At 40.6% G+C, this 19592-nt stretch overlaps 1 protein-coding gene across 3 annotated transcripts; it reads left to right on the top strand.

Annotated features, from left to right (window-relative positions):
- The first annotated feature begins 1251 nt into the window (after window positions 1–1251).
- Window positions 1252–19041, top strand: VPS26A (VPS26 retromer complex component A). 3 transcript variants are annotated; one of them, XM_077930532.1, is made up of 9 exons: window positions 1252–1393; window positions 6838–6987; window positions 9111–9186; window positions 10647–10803; window positions 13658–13822; window positions 15044–15150; window positions 15885–15953; window positions 16811–16953; window positions 17461–19041. In XM_077930532.1, the coding sequence occupies exons 1-9, from the start codon at window positions 1391–1393 to the stop codon at window positions 17572–17574; spliced, it is 984 nt and encodes a 327-aa protein (XP_077786658.1). In that variant the 5' UTR covers window positions 1252–1390; the 3' UTR covers window positions 17575–19041. The 3 variants fall into 3 exon arrangements, with proteins under 3 accessions (XP_077786658.1, XP_028585295.1, XP_077786659.1); XM_028729462.2 differs by lacking the exon at window positions 1252–1393 and adding an exon at window positions 1442–1462; XM_077930533.1 differs by lacking the exon at window positions 1252–1393 and adding an exon at window positions 2613–2632.
- Window positions 19042–19592: the final 551 nt, after the last annotated feature.

Raw genomic sequence — 19592 nt, 5'->3', positions numbered from 1 at the left:
TTGGTTAATTGGTGAGCTATGAGATGAAGGGGAGGGGCAGATGCCTTGTCAATCAAAGAATGCCTTGTCAACTAATCAGAGGCAGCTTTGTCAATCCCACCAGCAGGTATAAAAAAGGACGACCAGGCCATAGGCCTGCCCTTTTTCTCCCCCCACACCTATTCTCAGGTTTTTTGGTTATTTGTAATTCCTTTACCACTCTTTCCTTCTTTCACTCTCTTCCAGATTGTGCAGTGTCCTCTTTCCTTCCAGCTCCTTTTGTCTCATGCTTTTACAATTGTGAGCCCAAAAGGAGGAGGAGGATTTCTATATGGCAAGTGCTTCAAAGTGGGGACTTCATCTGTGGTAAATCACAAATGGGGCCTGCAGCCAAATGTTGCAGTGCATTCTGCTGCTTCTGTTTAGGGTTCCAGCCAGCTATTGCCTCCAAGTGCATTACACACAAACACATACATCAAGTGCCAATATATAGTCCATGATTTATTTAGCATTCTCAGTTGAATCATTATAGCTCTTGTCCCACTTTCTCCCCGCCCCAAACATTTCTCTGTGGAGGGCCTCAGTAGAGAGGAGAAAGGAAAAATGGAGGGGAGGCAGGGCAGAGGCAGGGACTCATGGCTTCCCTGAAACAATCTTGGGAACTGTAGTTTGTTAAGCGTGCTGGAAATTGCAGCTCTGTAAACTACCGTTTCCCAGGATTATTTGGGGGGAACCCATGTGTTTTAAATTTTCTTTATATGTTCTGCGGGGATATTGTAGCCAGGCCTCATTTGCTGCATCCTTCTGATCAGGAACAAGAAACACAAGTTCCCCCAAGCATAGTAAGTAATATTTCTGAGTGCCCTCCTTTTGGCTACAATTGAGGTGCACTGTATGTTTTTGACATGTGCCATAATATTGTTTCCACCTACCAAAATATATTTAATGGTATACATATTTTATTTATGTTGTTAAACTGTCTACAACGGGTGCCAGACAAAAAAGCAGGCAACGGAGAAGAAGCCCGCGGCTACAACCCTTTATAAAAGTAGTTGGGAAGAAGCGCCATTGAACTCAGCGGGCCTTTCACTCCCAAATAAACATGCCTCGGATTGGGCGGCATGGTTAGCTCATTTGCAGAACGGGAGACGTCAGGAGGGGGCGGGACCAAACTTTCTGCTTCCGTGTGTGTTTTCAGCCTCGTTGCGAGAAGTAGCGCCCCCTAGCGACCATTGCCTCCCTGCCTGCCGGCGCCTTTGCCTAGCCCGGCTTTCTCCGTCGCCGCCCGAGGGAGGCCTGGTCACGTGCTGGGGGCGTGGATCCGAACGGCGGCCTCTAAGGGTCACATGACAGGGGCGCGGGCCGGGGTTGCTACTGTTGCTTGGGGAGGGGGGCCGGAGTCCGACTGACCATGGTAAGTGAGCGGCTGCCGGGCTCCCGGCGGCGGCGTGCGGGGTGGAGAGAAGCGAGGCTGTTCATGGCGGTGCGTCGCCTCGCCTGTCCGAGGCCTGCAGGACCGTTGTAGTATGAGCGGCGGAGGCGGCGGCGGCTTCCTCCTTCCTTCTCCTTGTGAGGCGGGTTGGGCCTTGGGGGGCTTTTGAGGCGAGGGAGGCCGGGCAAGCCGTTGGCCGTTCCCATGGATACGGCACTCTCGGCGCGAGGGGCTTCCATTCGATGCCGCCGCCCCGCTTCCACCACGCGCTCCACCCCGCCTTTCTGGGTGACGCGGGCGGCGTGTGTTCCGCTGCTTCTTGAGGAGAAGGCAAAGTACGCGGGGAGGGGCGCTCTTGCCGCCGGTGCCCCGGGAAGATGAGGGTCTAGGTTTCTCACGGCGGGCTAAGCGAGCAGGGCGGGGTGGAGGGGGGAGGGAAGTGGCTGAGATTTTCGTGGAGTGCGGGACACGTCAGAGTCACCTGGGCTGTCTCTGGTGGCAGTCCCGGGTTTGGCTTCTAAGAGGAGGAAATGTGGGGTGGGGGCGTAAACGTGTCTGCGGGTTTATATTCTCGGGGGATTTACGCACCTCTTCGCGTAGGGAGAGGCGACCCGCACCACACATTTACTTACAGTGCGCTGTTACTTCACGTGTTGCCCAGCAGCACTGGCATGCAAAACCTAACCAGCCTAATTGGGTTGTTGTAGTTGTAAGGTTTAATTTGAAGAATGCTGTTAGTAATTACCAGTAGGGATGAAAGGTGTATAGGGAACCCAAGAAGGAGAACTGGGAGCAGGTTGTAAGGATTGGACTGTGAATGCTTCTTTGCTGATTGTTTTTTTTATTGGCTTTATGTCCTGCATTTCGGCCAAGACACTTGAAGTGGTTTACAAATTTAAAATACTATAATATAAAATGAAGAGTTGATAGAGCCCTTTCAGGCCGACTGGGAGTTGGTGGCGCAAGCTCCCTGGCCACCTACCCTCCCTCAGGGCACACAGGTATTCCTGAAGCAACCCTAGGAAAGGTGTAGCAGGCACTATCCCAAATCTCTCAGGCCGCTGATGGTTCTATGAAGAACTGGGTGGTATGAAGACTTTGCCTGCACAACTGGTTGCAAGTGGTCAGGCTGAACCTGGAGTCTGCAGTACTCTAGGCATCACACTTTGAAGAAGGGCACTGACAAATGAACATGTCCAGAGGAGGAGGGCATCTGAGATGGTACAGTTGTTGAAACAAAGTTCTCTGAGGAATAGTTGAATGAAAAGGTAAAGGACCCCCGGACGGTTCAGTCCAGTAAAAGGCGACTATGGGGTTGCCTATGGGGGGGGATCGCCAAGACCAAGAGGCTCAGTGGTTTAGACCACAGCGAGCCTATGTTTGGCTCGCCAAAAGATTAAAGGGAGACATGAGAGTGGTCTTCAGATTTCTGACAGGTTTAATGAAGAAGATGGAGCAGGCTTGTTTTTTGTTTCTACAAAGGGCAGGACTAGAACCAGTAGGTGGAAAGTGTAGGGAAGCAGATTTCAGCTAGGTTTAAGGAGAACATTCCTAATGCTAAGTACCATTTGACAGTGGAATAGACCACCTGAGGAGGAGGTGATGGACCCTCCTTTGCCAGAGGTAGAAATCCTGTAGTTACTCCTTGCACTGGGCAGAGAGGGGGTTGGATTAGATTACCTCAAGGGTACTTTCCAAATTGCTAGTCATTTCATTCTAGCTAGTCATTTCATTTCACATTTTTTAAAATATTGGCAGGGTGCACCTTGTTTAGTGATTCCATCCAGGTGTGTACTGATAGATAAGTAGCTTAATGGAACAGGTTGGGTATACTATATAGAATCCCTAGGAATTCTAGAACTGGTTTAAGACCTTCTTTATTACATATACATCCATAACAATGCCTTAAAGAATCTGCATGTGGTCTTACACTCATGTAATAAAATGTAAATTGTTCGGGCAATATACTCGAGTCACTAGCAAAATAATATTTATATGAATCCTTAAGGTCAATTGATTAGAAGTGACTTATGTCTGTAAAAAGCCTATGGGGGTATTAGTGAGCTTTCAGGCAGTGGCTTAATATTGCAAATGGGTCATTCAGATCTGGTTTTTCTGTGAGCATGATTGGTATGAGTGTTGACACATATTTTCATAGGCATTATGTTTTTCCCCATCAGTACTAGTGGGTGTTGGTGCCAGAATATTTCCCTGCTGTGTTTTCTTGTTCCTCCGCTGTATTAGTACTGCTTTGCTCTTCTACCTTTTCCAGTTTTAAATAGGTGCACAAGTATTTCTGTACCTGGGTACACACCTTTAATCCCCCCACTTGTAAATTCACAAAAGCAAACTTAAAAACCCTTAGTTATCATGTTTTATGACGTGTAAAATGCAGACTTTTGATTCTACAGGGTGACTCATTTCCATATTTTTTTTAAAAAATATAATAAGTCTTGTGCAAGACCACAGAGGAAAGTGGGAAGGTCTTGTGCAAGAAAGGTATTGCATAAGACCTCTATTTTTTTAAAGTCTCAATGCATGTACTACAGTTTATCTCTGAGATATACCCTACATATACTGTGTGAAGATGTCTACCATCTCTGAACTGGTTGGCTGAAATTTGAAGGTGTTCAGTGTATGGCAGTTGGTGGAAATAGGTAAATAGGCTGAGATTGTTTGGGTTTGGGTCGCCAGAAACAAAGTGACTAGGCTGTGTGCAGTTGAGAAAAAATGGAAGTAGAGACCACTCATCAAAACGTCACAACACATATGACAAACTGCTTACCAAAAAAACAACATGGTAATAAGCGTCTGCACCAGGCGTGCCTGTAGCTGTATAATAGGTTGTTTTAACTTTCTTTTCTTTGCATAGTAAGGTGAAATTCAGATTAAACGGATTAAAAAAGTCTTGTATTATGATACAGATGTCTTGTGGATGCTGTCAAATCTTGCATCCATGAACACCTACTCCAGAATAAACTCCAGTCCGGAAGCACCCTGAGTCATTTACTCTGATATTTTAAGGTGGTGTGACAGTGCCTACAAGAATTATATACAGGGATTTCCTCAGTCTTCATAAGCTGTAGAAATCTTTGGTGTAGTTTGTAGGTCATAAAATAACTTTCAGGCATGGCTGGCTACCATTAGTAACACTTGGTCTGGACGAGCTGCTGTGAATTTAAACCCCATGACATGCCAAACCAATGTAACTCCCTCCCTCCTGGCCCCACATGCTGAACTTCTGCTTTTCATGCAGCTGTTAAAGGCAAATGAAGTCTGTCAGACCCAAAGGTTGACAATGCTAATTTGCCTTTGCTTTACTAGCCTACTTATATTAATAAATTAATTCCTGGATGGGTGGCAGATACTACCAGTACCTCTAGATGTTGAAATACTGAGGAGACATTTGCCATATATGCTCATCACTTGATGACTGCAACATCAATAATGTGTTGTGCACGCTTACGAGTGTGCCAAGAGCCCATACAGATAGATGTCTGAATAACTCTTCAAATACAGCCTTTACTCTGGGGGCCTTGTTCATATTCAGCTGACAGTCATTGAGATGGCTCAGATTTAATGCTAAGGTTTGCTATTAACAGGAATGAGCCTCCTAGGACCCTTGGGCTTACATGTTTCTTCCTCCCAGCACCTGCTGTGATCCCCTTCCTCTTGGTATATGACAAATTTGCCATCTTGTCTAAAGTGACAAACTATGCTTTGTGATTAACCGCATCATGTTCAGTGCCTGGCTAATTTTGAACACTGCTGTACAAGCTGAATGGCCTCTGTGTTCCAAAGCAAGACAGGATAAACAAATTGTAGTTAGTCTTAAAGTATGTGTGTGTGTGCAAATATAACAACAGTGTGTTGCAAACACACTCATTTTAGGATTTGAAGGTCCCCCCGCTAAATTAATTCCTTTTATTGTAGATCAGTTATGTAGTGTGTTAAGGCACTCAACAATGTTTTCCAATTCAATCAGAAAGTTCAGTTTGTTTTGCCTTTAATGGTGGCTTATTAAATTCTTGTAGAGCTCCTTTGAAGTCTGGACTTCCATTGTGCATATTGTTTGGATAGCTTGGTGTTTGCTTATTAGCAAGAATTGAATGCCATCTAGGTTTTCTTTTTTTACAATGCTTTGAGGCACTGAGACAGGATACAGGTGGTCTGTTTTGCTTCTGTTCCTCCACAAGTCTCCTGGCCCACTCTCCTTCCCTGTTTGCTTTGGGGCCAAATTAAAGAGTCCTGCTGATTCCTGAAAGAAGGAAATAGGACAAAAGGGATCAGTTAAGGAATGGGACAGAGGGCTTTCAGCTGAATCAGGCCTTTTAGGTACTTCAAGTATAGCCCAGGTGTGGGGACTGGGAACCTTTTGCCCTTGCTGTACTTAAGTTCCCATCAGATTCAACAAGCATGTTGATGACTAGGGATGCTGGAAGTTGTAGTTCAACAACGTCTGACAGGCTAAAGGTTTCCTGCATCTGGTAGACAGAGAGTAGCTAACGTCTACTCGGAGTAGGCCCATTGAAGTTAAGAAATATGTGATCCATTAATTTCAGTGGGTCTGCTCTGAGTAAAACTTGGTTGAACGCCACCCATAGTCTCCGGACAATCCATTAGCAACTGAAATGCATCAAGCACTTTTTAAATGTTCTTTGGATACCCGAAACCACTATTTCTAATAGTCTAATCCAGGCATGTCCAACCGGTCGCTCGCGGGGTGGGCGATCATGGTCGATCATGGGTTCCTGGTTGATGGAAGTTGGACGTGCTGTGCTTGGTCTAATCTTTCCCTGAGTAGTGGTGCTTTTCTTAGATGAGGCACAAAAGATAGATGAGCAGCATCTGCACCAATGGGACTAGGCTGCAAACTATTTGGGGATTTAGGGCATGGGGCCTTAGCCTGTCATTTCCCCATTTTGTTCAAGTGGCCCTCAGACAAAACTAGTTGCTGATTAGATTTCTGTAATGTAGTTTTAATGTATTTTGTAGTATTTTTCCCTTCCATCAGTGCAGAAACATATATGTAAGAATTGTTTTAAGTTGCTTAAATTAGTTATCTGTCACTTCACCCTTAAAATATTTTGATTTATAATTGTTATGGGGTAGCATGTGTGGTGGTGGGGGCTACACTGACACATAAGACATGGTGAACCTGTATTTCTGTTCTAGCATGATGCTTGCTTTTCCACAAATGCGACAATTCATAACCGTGTTCTGTTGCTATCTCACACCAGTTCAGTTTCTACAGCTGAAATTTTTGGTAGAATTAATTTTTTTATATATGTTTAAAAGAGCAATTAAAACAAGAGCTATAGAACTTTTTCTTCATTATTTAGCTACACTTTGTGGCTGCTATATTGAACTTGATAAAGTTGCTGTTTATTTTATCTAAGACTAAGTGAATTTGCTTTTTATTGCAGAGTTTTCTGGGAGGCTTGTTTGGTCCCATTTGTGAGATTGATGTTGTTCTTAATGACGCAGAATCACGAAAAACAGCTGAAATAAAAACAGAAGATGGTAAAATAGAAAAACATTATCTTTTCTATGATGGAGAATCGGTTTCAGGAAAGGTAATTTTTTATTAAAAAAAAGAACTTTGTACTTTATGTAAGATATAGGACAGAAACAGTTATTAATGATATAGCTGTTCCAGATAATCTCATAATAGAATCTAGGTTCTAGTGTATATGTCATATTGAGGTTTGGTAGTAAACAAATTGTTATTGTTAATGTTATCAAGTCAATATGTATATGTCAAGGAAGGACCAACACATTTATTTTGTTGCGGAGGAACCTCTTTCAGTGTTGGCACAGGAGATAATACAGTCATCCTCATTAATTTTTATTGCACAAATATTTGATAATGTCACATTAATGATCTATGGTGTTAACTGATAATTTGTGGGTTTTATGCAAATTTAAAATATGTTAGATTAACTATCCAAATATTTAAGTTGTTGACATTCTTATTTTTATAAATGGTTTCTCTTCATACAGATTCTCCCCCATGCCTAAAACTACTCTATATCTACATCTTCTAGTTCACAAGCTTGTCTTGTGTGGAGCTTGGTTTCAACACTACTTTTTTGCTTCTCAATTTGATATTGAAAGAATGGAAGAAAATAATATATTCTAATGGTTCAAGTAATAATACAAGCAAATGCTGCTGCACTTGGGTCATATTTAAGGTGTTCTGGACTACAACTCCTGTTTTCTCTGCCTAATGTTCTAAGAAGAGCCTTCTAGGATTAGGTCAAAGGCCTGTCTAGTCCAGCATTCTGTGGCACGGTTGTATTGAACTGTTTTATTCAGAGTAGACTCACTGAAATTAATGGACATAAGTTGGTCTTGTCTAGTCTAACACTGGATACAACCCATAGTGTCTTATGCTAGAGGTCATATATAACAATCATGTAAAGTTGCCAAGGATGGGACACAGGTGGTGTTGTGGTCTAAACCACAGAGCCTAGGGCCTGCCAATCAGAAGGTCAGCAGTTTGAATCCCCGCGACGGGGTGAGCTCCCATTGCTCGGTCCCTGCTCTTGCCAACCTAGCAGTTCAAAAGCACGTCAAGTGCAAGTAGATAAATAGGTACCGCTCTGGCAGGAAGGTAAACGGTGTTTCCGTGCGCTGCTCTGATTCGCCAGAAGCAGCTTAGTCATGCTGGCCACATGACCTGGAAGCTATCTGTGGACAAACACCGGCTCCCTTGGCCAGTAAAGCGAGATAAGCACTGCAAGCCCAGAGTCGTCCACAACGGGACCTAACTGTCAGGGGTCCCTTTACCTTTAAAGTTGCCAAGGATAGTTTTATCTTCTACAATTTTTCTTAAACCCTTTATAAGAATATATTGAGTCCAAAAATACTACCCCTGTTGTGATGGTTTTGAATTTGCCTTTAACACAATGCCTTCAATTCTGGCAAATGATTAGAAAGGAGTTCTGGTGCAATCCAGACCCACAGTAGGGGTTCTGATGTGCAGAAGAAGTATTTGTAAAGCCTGAACCTGCCCCATCTTCTACATAGAATATTCTATTGGAATTCTCTTACTTATAAAATGGAAAAGGGCAGTGTCTGGGCACATTGCACATGGCCAGATCCAGCGCCTCTATTCTTCTAACCTTCCGCTATTCATTGCCCCTTTAGAATGCTGGAACGGTGCCATATTTATCTCCATTCTTTGCTTTAAAACTTGTCTTTTCCTGCTTCTGTCATTTAATGAACTACTTTCACCCATTGCTAAACAGCTGCTTCACCAGTTTCTCTTCCCACAGTCCCATTTTTTTTTTAGTGTTGTAAATAATTGCATAAGGAGGAACTGGCAGGGCGCAGGGAGTGCTGGTGGCATCTAGCAAGTTTTAACCACTTTTGCTTTGAAAATTCAGTAAATAAGAGTTGGAAGAAGGAATGAAAATGCCATGTAGTCCAGCATTGTAACACAGGGCTGGAAAAGGGGCAAAGAACCAGAACTACACTTCCTTTTGAAAAATACTGTTTTTATCAACTGCACCTATCTGTTTTTAACCGTTGTTTTATTTTGTTACTGATTTTTTTTATTGTTCTACATTGCACTTAGTTTTGCAAATGCAGTGGAAAGGTGGGATATATATATGGTTTAAATGATCTCAAATAAGTTTTTGTACAAATGGATCATTACACTTACACCTTTTCATTGCTGTTTTGACTTTTTCAGGTAAACATAGTCTTTAAACAACTTGGAAAGAGGCTAGAGCATCAAGGAATTAGAATTGAATTTGTAGGACAAATTGGTGAGTCTCTTAGAATTACCATTTGTTATGGATAACTTTGAGTGCTCATAACCCTGATATAGGAATCGTAATCTGGACTGGTCTCTTGGTAGTTGAATACAGTGTTCAAAATTAGCCAGGCTCATTTTGCACCAGGCTTTTGACCTGGGCACCAGGATGTCACCTGACATCACCATCTGGAGGCACATTCTGGGGATCATTGTATCTGAACTGTTTTCACACACTATTACCACATCCTGTAGAATTCTATCAGTTAATTTTTATCTGCACAACCAGGAGCCAAAATTTTATTTCTATGCAGTCTGAGCAGGAGTGGTGAACAACATTATAGTGAATTGTTGCTTGTCTTCACTTACCCCATCCCACTGCCCTGCTCACAGTTGTGAAGAATATGGTTGCTTTATGAATGGTCCATGTCACCATTAAGAAAAAAAGCTCAGAATAGGCCAGTATGGGTCAAGTGACATTTCTTCTTTAAGTTCTCCAAGCTCTTAACCTAGCTCAAGGTTGTTATCTGAACTAGGCAGATGTTTAACTGAGAATCAATCACAGTCAGTCCATCATTTGAAGAATAAGACTTAAGAGCCATCTTGCCCCAAAATGGCAACCATTCTGTTTTGGCGACTATAACATTGGTTAAGGAGCCATTTGGTGCCTAGCTTATATATCTGAGTTTCCAACACTGGTTGTGTAACAAGTATCCCGAAGATGTTTGTTTTGAAGTAAATAATGTTTGCCGTCTGTGATTCAAATAAATTGTATCTGTGATATGTTGCCAAGCAACAGTTACACAAACAGCATGCATCTTAAAAATAGTAACTATATTCTAGCTAGATCATATGTGGATCTTGAAGATTAAGATGCAACAAGTAAAGATGACATAATTTATTCAGGCCACATCTTTGTATGTTCTGCTTTTGTTTTTTCTTGAAGAGCTTTTTCTTAAAGTTTGTATATTCTGTTTCATAAACCAAAATTTGTTCAGTAAATTCTCAGTAAAATTGTTCAGTAAAATTTGTTCAGTAAATTCTCTCTCTCTGCTTATAATGACACATTTTGGAAAACATTCTACTAGCCTACCTTTTAAGTTATTGAATTTACTCCAACAAGTCATTTGCTTGTTTGTCAAACTGACTGTTGATATTAAACAATGGTGGGCTGTTCTGCAGTATAATTAACAAAACAGTTGTATTTTGTACTTGTATGGAGGATCTGTGCAATACAACTGACATACTGAAGGAGTTCTGAATTCGACCACACTGTAAAATAAAAAAATATTTTTTTGAATTCACATGATTAAATGGGAGATAGAAATAACGCCAATATTTTAATATCTTTCTATTTATTTTCTTCTTTTCTTCTTTGACACTTGCAGCAGTCCCAAGTGTCAAGCTATTGTATACTCCTTAAGGAAAGCTTCTGTTACATTTCCTCTCTGATTCTATTCATTACTTTCTTAGAGCTTTTCAGTGACAAGAGCAATACTCATGAATTTGTAAACCTAGTGAAAGAACTGGCCTTACCTGGTGAATTAACACAAAGTAGAAGTTATGACTTTGAGTTTATGCAAGTTGAGAAGCCATATGAATCCTACATCGGTGCCAATGTCAGATTGAGGTATGGAAACTGAAAAGTACTATTTCTGCAGTTATGGTTATAATAGTTTCTAACTTATAACATTATATAAAGGTAAAGGTAAAGGTAAAAATATATTATAAATTGGTTGCAACAAAAGGGCCCATCTGTTTGTGGAAGGAATTTTGATCTAGCAGAGACATCCACAAAGAGGGAAGGGGTTCTTTTGCCAAATCCCCCCCTGCAGCCTCTCTCGCCCCTTGAAGGAAGGTGGTATGAGGGTTATAAGGGGAAAATGGTATCTGAGAAAGTCACCTCCCTTCGTTTCCATGTGTAGGAACCTTTGCTGAATTGAAAGCTGTTACATTGCTGAAAGAACTGTTTCCATTAATGGAAGCGTACTTTTGAATCTAACCCGTATGGATCCTTTTTCTCTCTGATCTGATGGCTTTGATGGAATTTTTTTCTTTTCCGGCCTTCAGAATCTACCGTATTTTTCCCTCTATAACACACAGATTTTTTCTCCTAAAAAGGAAGGGGAAATGTCTGTGCGTGTTATGGAGCGAATGTGTGGTCCCTGGAGCCAAAAAATCAAGCAAAAGTCAAATCGCTCTTCACGGAGAAGGGAAACCTGAAAAGAGGAAGTGGCAGCTTTCCTGTATTCTGCCTCAGGGTCTTACTGCCCACCCGCCTCTGTTTCGTTGCTGTGATTGCTGAAACGGAACAAAGAGCAGGGAAAGCCCCTCCCCTCCAGGCAAGCAGAGGGGAAAGTGTCGTCTCTGTGCTCTGGTACTGCTGGGGGAGAGGGAGAGAGAGTGGGGGAGGGAGAGGGAGAGGGGGGAGGGAGAGGGAGAGGGAGAGAGAGAGAGAGAGAGAGAGAGAGAGAGAGAGAGAGAGAGAGAGAGATGGCTGGCTTGGGGGGGAACTTTTGCCTCCCACCCGTTAAATCCCTCTCCAGCATTCTTAGCCAGCTGCTTCTCTTCACACCCCTCTCATGTCCCTTCTTTGTTTTTCCTTCGCTCCCCACTTAAAATGTGGTTACAAAGCATAGATCAACATGGATCCTCAGGATCTTTGCATTGGGTCACCCCAAATTCACCATCAGATCACATAGCATGTCCATGGCTACAGCCTGCACCAAAAAAATCACGCACCCACTGTTGCCTGGGGCTGCAATGGTGCAAAAACGTGGTTAAAAAGCATGGATCCACATGGATCCTCAGGATCTTTGCATTGGGTCACCCCAAATTCACCATCAGATCACATAGCATGTCCATGGCTACAGCCTGCACCCAAAAAATCACGCACCCACTGTTGCCTGGGGCTGCAATGGTGCAAAAACGTGGTTACAAAGCATGGATCCACAGGGATTCTCAGGATTTTTGCATTGGGTCACCCCAAATTCACCATCAGATCACATGTCTGTGGCCACAGCATGAAGCACAAAAATGATACATCCACTGTTTCATTCAGAATGTTTTTTCCCTTGTTTTCCTCCTCTAAAAACGATGTGCGTGTTATGGTCAGGTGCGTGTTATAGAGCGAAAAATACAGTAGATAAAATATCTTATGAATCAAACTCCCTATATGCCCCTGCAGGCTGGTAGGCTATTCATCTGAGAAGTCTCCAAAGCTGAGATTTTATGCAACCTGTGCTCCAAAGACAAAGTGAGCAGTCTTGTCTATCAAATGTCACTCTATACTAAGAAACTTGTATCACTTTCTTAGAATAATTTCTTCTAACAAAATCATTTTGCTCAAATCATTTTAAGTTGTTTAGAGTAATATCTGATTGTGGCAGGCCACTTTTACAACAGCTGTTTTGCTAGCCAGAGCCTTGTTTTGAGTGTAGCACAGCAGCTGAATCCAGTGAGAGAATTGTGCTTGTGAAACAAGTTGCAGAACTTCTCAGTGACAACTAAGCTTTTGCACTACTGCTTGCAGAACAATGTTAATTCTCAAACTTATTCCACTAATGTTATGTTGGATGTTGCCCTTAGTTACATAGATTAATATGCAGCTTTTGAGAGATAATTGGAAGGTATTTGAGCCAAAAGGCATGCAGTGATGGAAGACTCTGAATTTCTGTTCTTTAGTCATTATTAAAATACTAGATTACAGCATTGTTAATTTTAAGAAATACAAAAATGAAAACAAGTTGCAATAAAATGAAAGAAATAAAAATTTCTACATAGAAAAAGTAATTAGCCATATAATAAATATGATTATAATAATAACAGGAAACTATATGGAAACGGTAAAAAAAGCTTTAGCAAGCAATCTGAAACACGAAAGGCGTGAATTTGGATGTGCCTGCCTTAAAAATAATATGTAAACCTTAAATTTAAATGTAAGTGGGTCCTCAAAATACATTCCATCCTGTTTATAGAGCTGTAAAGAAATACTGGATTGAATCCTTTCAGTTTGCAGAAGGGATTTTGGTTCAGCAGAGACTCATGCTAGATTGAAGGAATAGATTTCCTCTGTAGCATCCCACCACATCTCCCATGCTGTACCAGAAGGACCTTCAATCCTCTCAAGCCAATCTTCATGGAGAGCTGCAGCGGAATGGGAATGAATTGCCTTTTCTCTTCTACCTGCTGAAGCTTTAGAGTTCTGCTGCAGGCATGTCTGGTTCCAACCCATTGTGCTAATAAAAGTTGGAATCACCTTCTCTCTTGCTTTATGGAACGCTCCTATTAAATTCTCATTTTGGCCTTGCAACAAAAGGAATTAGAATTGTGAGCAGATTGGTTTAATTCAGATTTAACTGCTAATGCAGTTTATGAATCTCAATATAGTCTATTTCTGATGTTAGGTAATTTGATAAAGTTGGCCACTTCATGTATGTAAAATATTCTGTGTATACAATCTGTGCTAATTTCCTGTTTTGTAGGTATTTCCTTAAAGTTACAATAGTAAGAAGATTGTCAGACTTGGTAAAAGAGTATGACCTTATCGTTCACCAGCTTGCGACATACCCAGATGTTAACAACTCTATTAAAATGGAAGTCGGCATTGAAGATTGTCTGCATATAGAATTTGAATACAACAAATCCAAGTATGTATTATGAATAAGGGAATGTGTGACCTTGAAATGGGTAACCAGGGAAACTCCTTCAGGTTAAAAGTGTGGAACACATAGCAGTAATTAACTGATTGCTAATGGACCATGTATAGGTATAGGTGGGTGAAGCTGACCTTCCAAAGTTGTTACAGTTCAAGAGTATTATATTACTCTGTTCTTGAACCAACTGCCCACATGGAAACTTCATCTGATACAAAATGCTGCAGCTAGAATTATGATTGCTATACCAGCTACTGGTACTGTACTGTGATTTTGATTACTGTACTATATTGGCTCCACTGACACCCAGTCTGTTTGTGAGCTCAAGTAGTTGGAGGAGACGCTGCTCTATGTCCCATCAGTGTTTAAGATTGAGTTGCTGGGTATACATAAAAGGTCCTTTTTGAGAACTCTACCCAAACTTTGGAACTCCTTTCTCTGGGAGTCCAACTGGTGCCTCCTTGATGACATTTAGAAAGCAGGTGAAAACTATTCTGCTTTGGTGGCTTATGATGATTTCTTAGTCTTGCCTCCTTTAAAACTGTTTTGCTGGTGGCTGTTTTTCTGTTTTTCTTTTAATTTTGCTATTTTTTAAAAAATGTGCTCATTGTATGCCAATTGAGTGTTCTGTTACTATGAGTGGGATTCAAACTAAGTTAGTTGTACTTATCTAAAAGTTAGACATTACTGACTTTTCACATTGATTGCAGTGGACCTAAGTGCAAATAGCTTAGCCCGGATCCAGTTCTACATGATGCAAAAGTAGGATACAATTTTTTAAAATGCTTAGACCAGACCTATGTCTTCTGTTAGCATGGGGCTCTTTAGCACTAACTGCCTAAGCAACAGAGAAGAGATCATTATTGCAATCTGATTTGTTATGGCATCAACATTTTGAAATCTCAACTTACCTTCAGTGCATATTGTGATAACTTGTAACAGTCTCTACTACTACTAGCACTTTCTGTTCATTGGGCTTTAAAGTGGCTTCTGAAAACATGCTGCCTGATAGAGGAATAAAACTGAGTAGCAGCTACAAACTTGCGTGTGGGTCTGCTCTTTGGTAAAATGAGTAACCCTGTTCAATATAGATAGTTCTGTTTTCTTATCCTTTTTCAGCAATATGAATACACAAAAGCATTGTAAAATGCTGTAAACTAGTTTAAAAATGTTAAATTCTGCAGTTTACAAGCCGCCTTCCTTTGTTTCTGTAAGGTATCATCTAAAGGATGTGATTGTTGGAAAAATTTACTTTCTCTTAGTAAGAATAAAAATTCAGCATATGGAATTACAGCTGATCAAAAAAGAGATTACTGGAATTGGTAAGATGAATTTTGAAACTGTCATTAATATTTTTACTTTTAATTTGATGTGTTCTAGAACTATCTTTTCTGATATTTCCAATTTATAATAGGCTGTTCTATTTTGCATATGTATGTGTAGCTAGTTAGCTTCTTTTAGCTGTACATAGTGACCAATACTGGTTTGCAGGTAACTAGTTTATGCTTCACAGTGAATAGGTTCCTGAAACCTCTGCCTTCAACTGTATTTAGCAATATACATGGCAATCAGGCATTCTGTTCAGCTACTTTTCAACTTGAAAGACCTTCTTGTACAATTGCTTTGCACTTCTAAATGTAGTAATATTTCAGAATTGGCATGGTGGGTAGGCTCCAAGTGGCACATATGATTCACATTAAACTGGGGTAACCTGTTCAGATTTAAGACTTGGGTGACAGTTGTTTACTTTGACTAACTAACCATGTTGTTGGTCCTGATTAACAGCTGTAATCAGGGCTCATAATTCCTCTGAGGTTCTGTTGTATTGGACTGAGCTAGGGAAGTACAAATATTGGATATTACTAAGAGGAGCTGTGTCTTGAAGAGCTGAGAAGTAGTGATATTTTCTGATTACCCGTGTAATTCAATACCTACTCATGATCTGATAAGGTATAACTGCTAAGGGGCTTTAGTCCATAGAAATAAATAAATGTATTCAACTAAATATGCAAAATTGAATTAAAGGACTTTTTAAAAAATATAATTGTTTAACCAGGACCTAGTACCACGACAGAGACAGAGACCATTGCAAAGTATGAAATAATGGATGGTGCACCAGTTAAAGGTGAGTTGGTGTTTGTTAACATTGTCAAAGCATTTTTATGTCAAAATATAGGTTGTTTCTCTAAATTGAGTGTTAATCCTGTTATGGAGTACATAAAAATTATCTTGAAGCCTAGACTGGTACAAAAAGAAAATCTAAAGCACTAAATACCAATTTTGCCTTATGCATCATTTAAGTGCCTTAAATGAATAAGGGGCTCCTAATCTGGGGCCTTCACTCCTTAATACCAATTGGATAGTATTAGTTGCTTTCATAAATTAGAAAACTGATTTCTGGTTTGTGCCAGGTCTATCATTACTTTTTCTTGTGTTCTTAAGAGTCAAGAAAAAGAGTAGGGAAAACATGGACAAATGTGCTACCCCTGAACATAAGAAGAGCTCTATTGGATTGGACTAGTCTAGTGTAGCATCCTCTCTCCCACAGTAGTCAACCAGATGCTTATTTTCTGCTGCTGTTAACCAGCAATTGATATTCAATAGCAATTGGCTTGTCCCTTTAAAGCCATCTATTAATTACCCTGCATGTTGTGATAACAAATTCATATTTCAGCTTTGCTCTTTGTCTGTTCTGAATTGTGCCCCCCCCCCCATCTTGATTGGATGGCAGAAATGGATGCAGAGCCATGTTCACATTTAAATATATAGCTGTTTTCCTTTTTAGAGGCTACTCCCGCCCAGATTAAAAGGCATGTTGAGATTTGGTGTGACTTGCTTAAGAAGAAATTCCCAGCACCCTTCTTTTTAAATTGATGTCACGCCATTCCCTGTGACTCCAGATTATTCACTGTCAGGAACTATTCTAATCCTTTAAATGTTGAGGAAAGAAGCAAAACTAATCACAACTTCTTTTTATCTAAGGTGAATCTATTCCTATAAGACTCTTCTTGGCGGGCTATGATCCTACTCCTACAATGAGGGATGTGAATAAAAAGTTTTCAGTAAGATACTTCTTGAACCTAGTATTAGTTGATGAAGAGGACAGAAGGTACTTCAAGCAACAGGTATGACATTGTGCACTGAAGTATTGTAATGAGGTGGATTATTATTTATTTGTGTTGCCTTTTCTGTTAGAAAATATTCAGGGCAACTTTCAAAGTACTAAAGCCAGCACCCAATAAAGCAATAATTGGGATACTTAAGCAGAAAAAATGCAGTCCATTAAAAAACATCAGTAATAAAAGCAGAACAATGCTAATAAAAATCTTATCTCCCATTACCTGCTTAAGGGAAGGCTTTATGAAACAATGTTTTTATGTGCTGCCAAACTGTCTAGAGTGGGAGCAAAGGAGACCTCATGAAGAGAGCTGCACAACATGGGCACCACTCCATGCTTCAGCACAACTTTCTGAAAAGGATTGTGGCTTTCAGTATCTAGGTTTTTTCAGAAGTTTATATGGAAATGCTAAGGGGCGCACGCGAGTATTCTAGGAGAGATGCTTCTATCTGCGACATCAGTATGTTTAAAATATGAAGCCTCTAAGCTGTACATTTTCTTCCACCTTAAACAGGAGATCATTCTTTGGAGAAAAGCTCCTGAGAAACTGAGGAAACAACGAACCAACTTCCACCAGCGGTTTGAAAGTCCAGAACCACAGGCATCGGCAGAGCAGCCTGAAATGTGAACTGGGTGTTGGGAGTGAAAGAACTGTTGATAGATCAGCAGGTTAAAGGTGGCAACAGCCTGTAGGGAAGAAGGCCACAACACCCATTTCAACAGTCTTCCTCATCTTACAGTGCTGCATTTCCCACACTACTAAAACATTCTTTAAGTAAACATTCAAGTGTGTACATACATTTAAAATAAGCGCTTTCTCAAACACTGGAACTTTCTTAAGCTATTTTATACTGCACATTTTACTTTTTGTCTGGTGTGATGCACTCAGATATATGCATAAAGCTTAAAAAAGTTACGTTTTTCCATGCATGTAGGCTGGTGCATTTAAGTTTTGCTTATCATCGATGGTAGACTAAAGCATTTCCTCTTCCTATACCACAGTCATATCATACATCCTTCCTCATCGTCTACTGCCTGTATCCTTCGAAACTAATAAATATATTGTTCTAAAATGACAAATTCAGGGTTTATAATGGGATTTTGTCCATACACTTGGAATAGTTCTCATGCCAGAGTTTTCAGACTTTGTCTCTTTCTGAGGAATGTATATAATAAAGCAAGCTTCTTTCTCATACTAGCTTTATAAGAGGGGTGATGACTCTTCTAATTCTTTTCTTGGCACCTCCATCTTAATGATTCTGTTATCAAATTGCAAAGCCCTTGAAGGCTTATATGCCCTAAGCGAAAATACAGAATTATCCCATTGAGCTGTGTTTCAGTGGCAAAGGTGTGTGAAAATGTAGCTTTTATTGATTACACTTTTGGAATTCGGGTCATAGGCACAAAATTCAGATCACTTTGCATTAAAATGCACACTTCATTTTACCACCTCAAACATTGGCTTGTAGGAAGGTCGGTGTATGTAAACCAAATTGAATTCTAAGTAGGCTTTGGAATTCTGTCTAGCAAAACACCCAGTCATTTTTAACTTTAGTGAACTTAGTCTTTGGACAACCCTTGTTAGCCTCCATCTATCCACAATTAAGCATGTAGTTTTCAGAAACGGAGTTTAACTATGGTCACAATATGGAACCTGCTGAATTAGATGGCTACTCATAATTTGTAGTTCACTTGGCCTATCTACCAAGAATGTTTCTAAACTTCACTGCAAGTGTTATTGGTTACCTTACTTTATGAGTAAGTGAAATTCTCAAATTATACTTCTGTAAGAACTGTTTTACTACCATGGCACTTTGATAAAGCAGTCAAAGATGCTGCGTGCTGGGATATTTCTCTTTAGCATGGATGCCTATGACTGAGAGAACTTAACTCCCTCATGTAAGTGCCTATTCAGAATTTCAAACAAAAAATGCCAAATATTTTCATGGACACTTGCATGTTGTAATCTGGAAACTATTCCAATAAATTTTTGAAAACTGATTGTATTTAACCAGCCTCAAATTGTGCAACTATGTATAATAGACATAATAAACTGCTCTTTGAATTATTAAAAATAGCTGTATTCTCACTAAAATATCTAGATTGTGTCTTCAATTTTACATTGTGCTGTAGTGAATTTCACTTATAGAATTATTGAGTATCTTAAAGTTAGACTTGGGATGTTCTTAAATAGCATTTAATGCATTGTTGGGGTGGAAGAAATTCTAGTTCATCTCAAGTTTTAGTGATCACGGACTACCAAAACAAAACTGGGATTCTCAATGGGTGGCATACTTTCCCTTTGAACCTGTTCATTTAGATATTTTTCTTACAAATTTGGTTGAAGTGAATTGAACAGATCAGAGTGTTGTAGGCAGCTAAGTGGTACTCTGCATAGAAGTACTGAAATTAAGGGACCTCAATTAGTCATGCCTAGGGCTTGCCGATCGAAAGTTCGGCGGTTCGAATCCCCGTGGCGGGGTGCGCTCCCGTTGTTCGGTCCCAGTGCCTGCCAACCTAGCAGTTCGAAAGCACCCCCGGGTGCAAGTAGATGAATAGGGACCGCTTACTAGTGGGAAGGTAAACAGCGTTTCCGTGTGCGGCTCTGGCTCGCCAGAGCAGCGATGTCACGCTGGCCACGTGACC

This window comes from Podarcis muralis, chromosome 6 (genome assembly GCF_964188315.1).
Source record: "Podarcis muralis chromosome 6, rPodMur119.hap1.1, whole genome shotgun sequence".
NCBI classification, from domain to species: domain Eukaryota; kingdom Metazoa; phylum Chordata; class Lepidosauria; order Squamata; family Lacertidae; genus Podarcis; species Podarcis muralis.
Note: the sequence above shows the minus strand (reverse complement) of the source record. Positions and strands in the feature narration are given on the sequence as shown.

Excerpts from the sequence above, each read along its gene's own strand:
- VPS26A (XM_028729462.2), top strand. Across the intron at positions 15,151-15,884 it reads AAAAGAGATTACTGGAATTG|GACCTAGTACCACGACAGAG; the intron begins GTAAGATGAATT and ends TTGTTTAACCAG. Across the intron at positions 16,954-17,460 it reads GAAGGTACTTCAAGCAACAG|GAGATCATTCTTTGGAGAAA; the intron begins GTATGACATTGT and ends CACCTTAAACAG.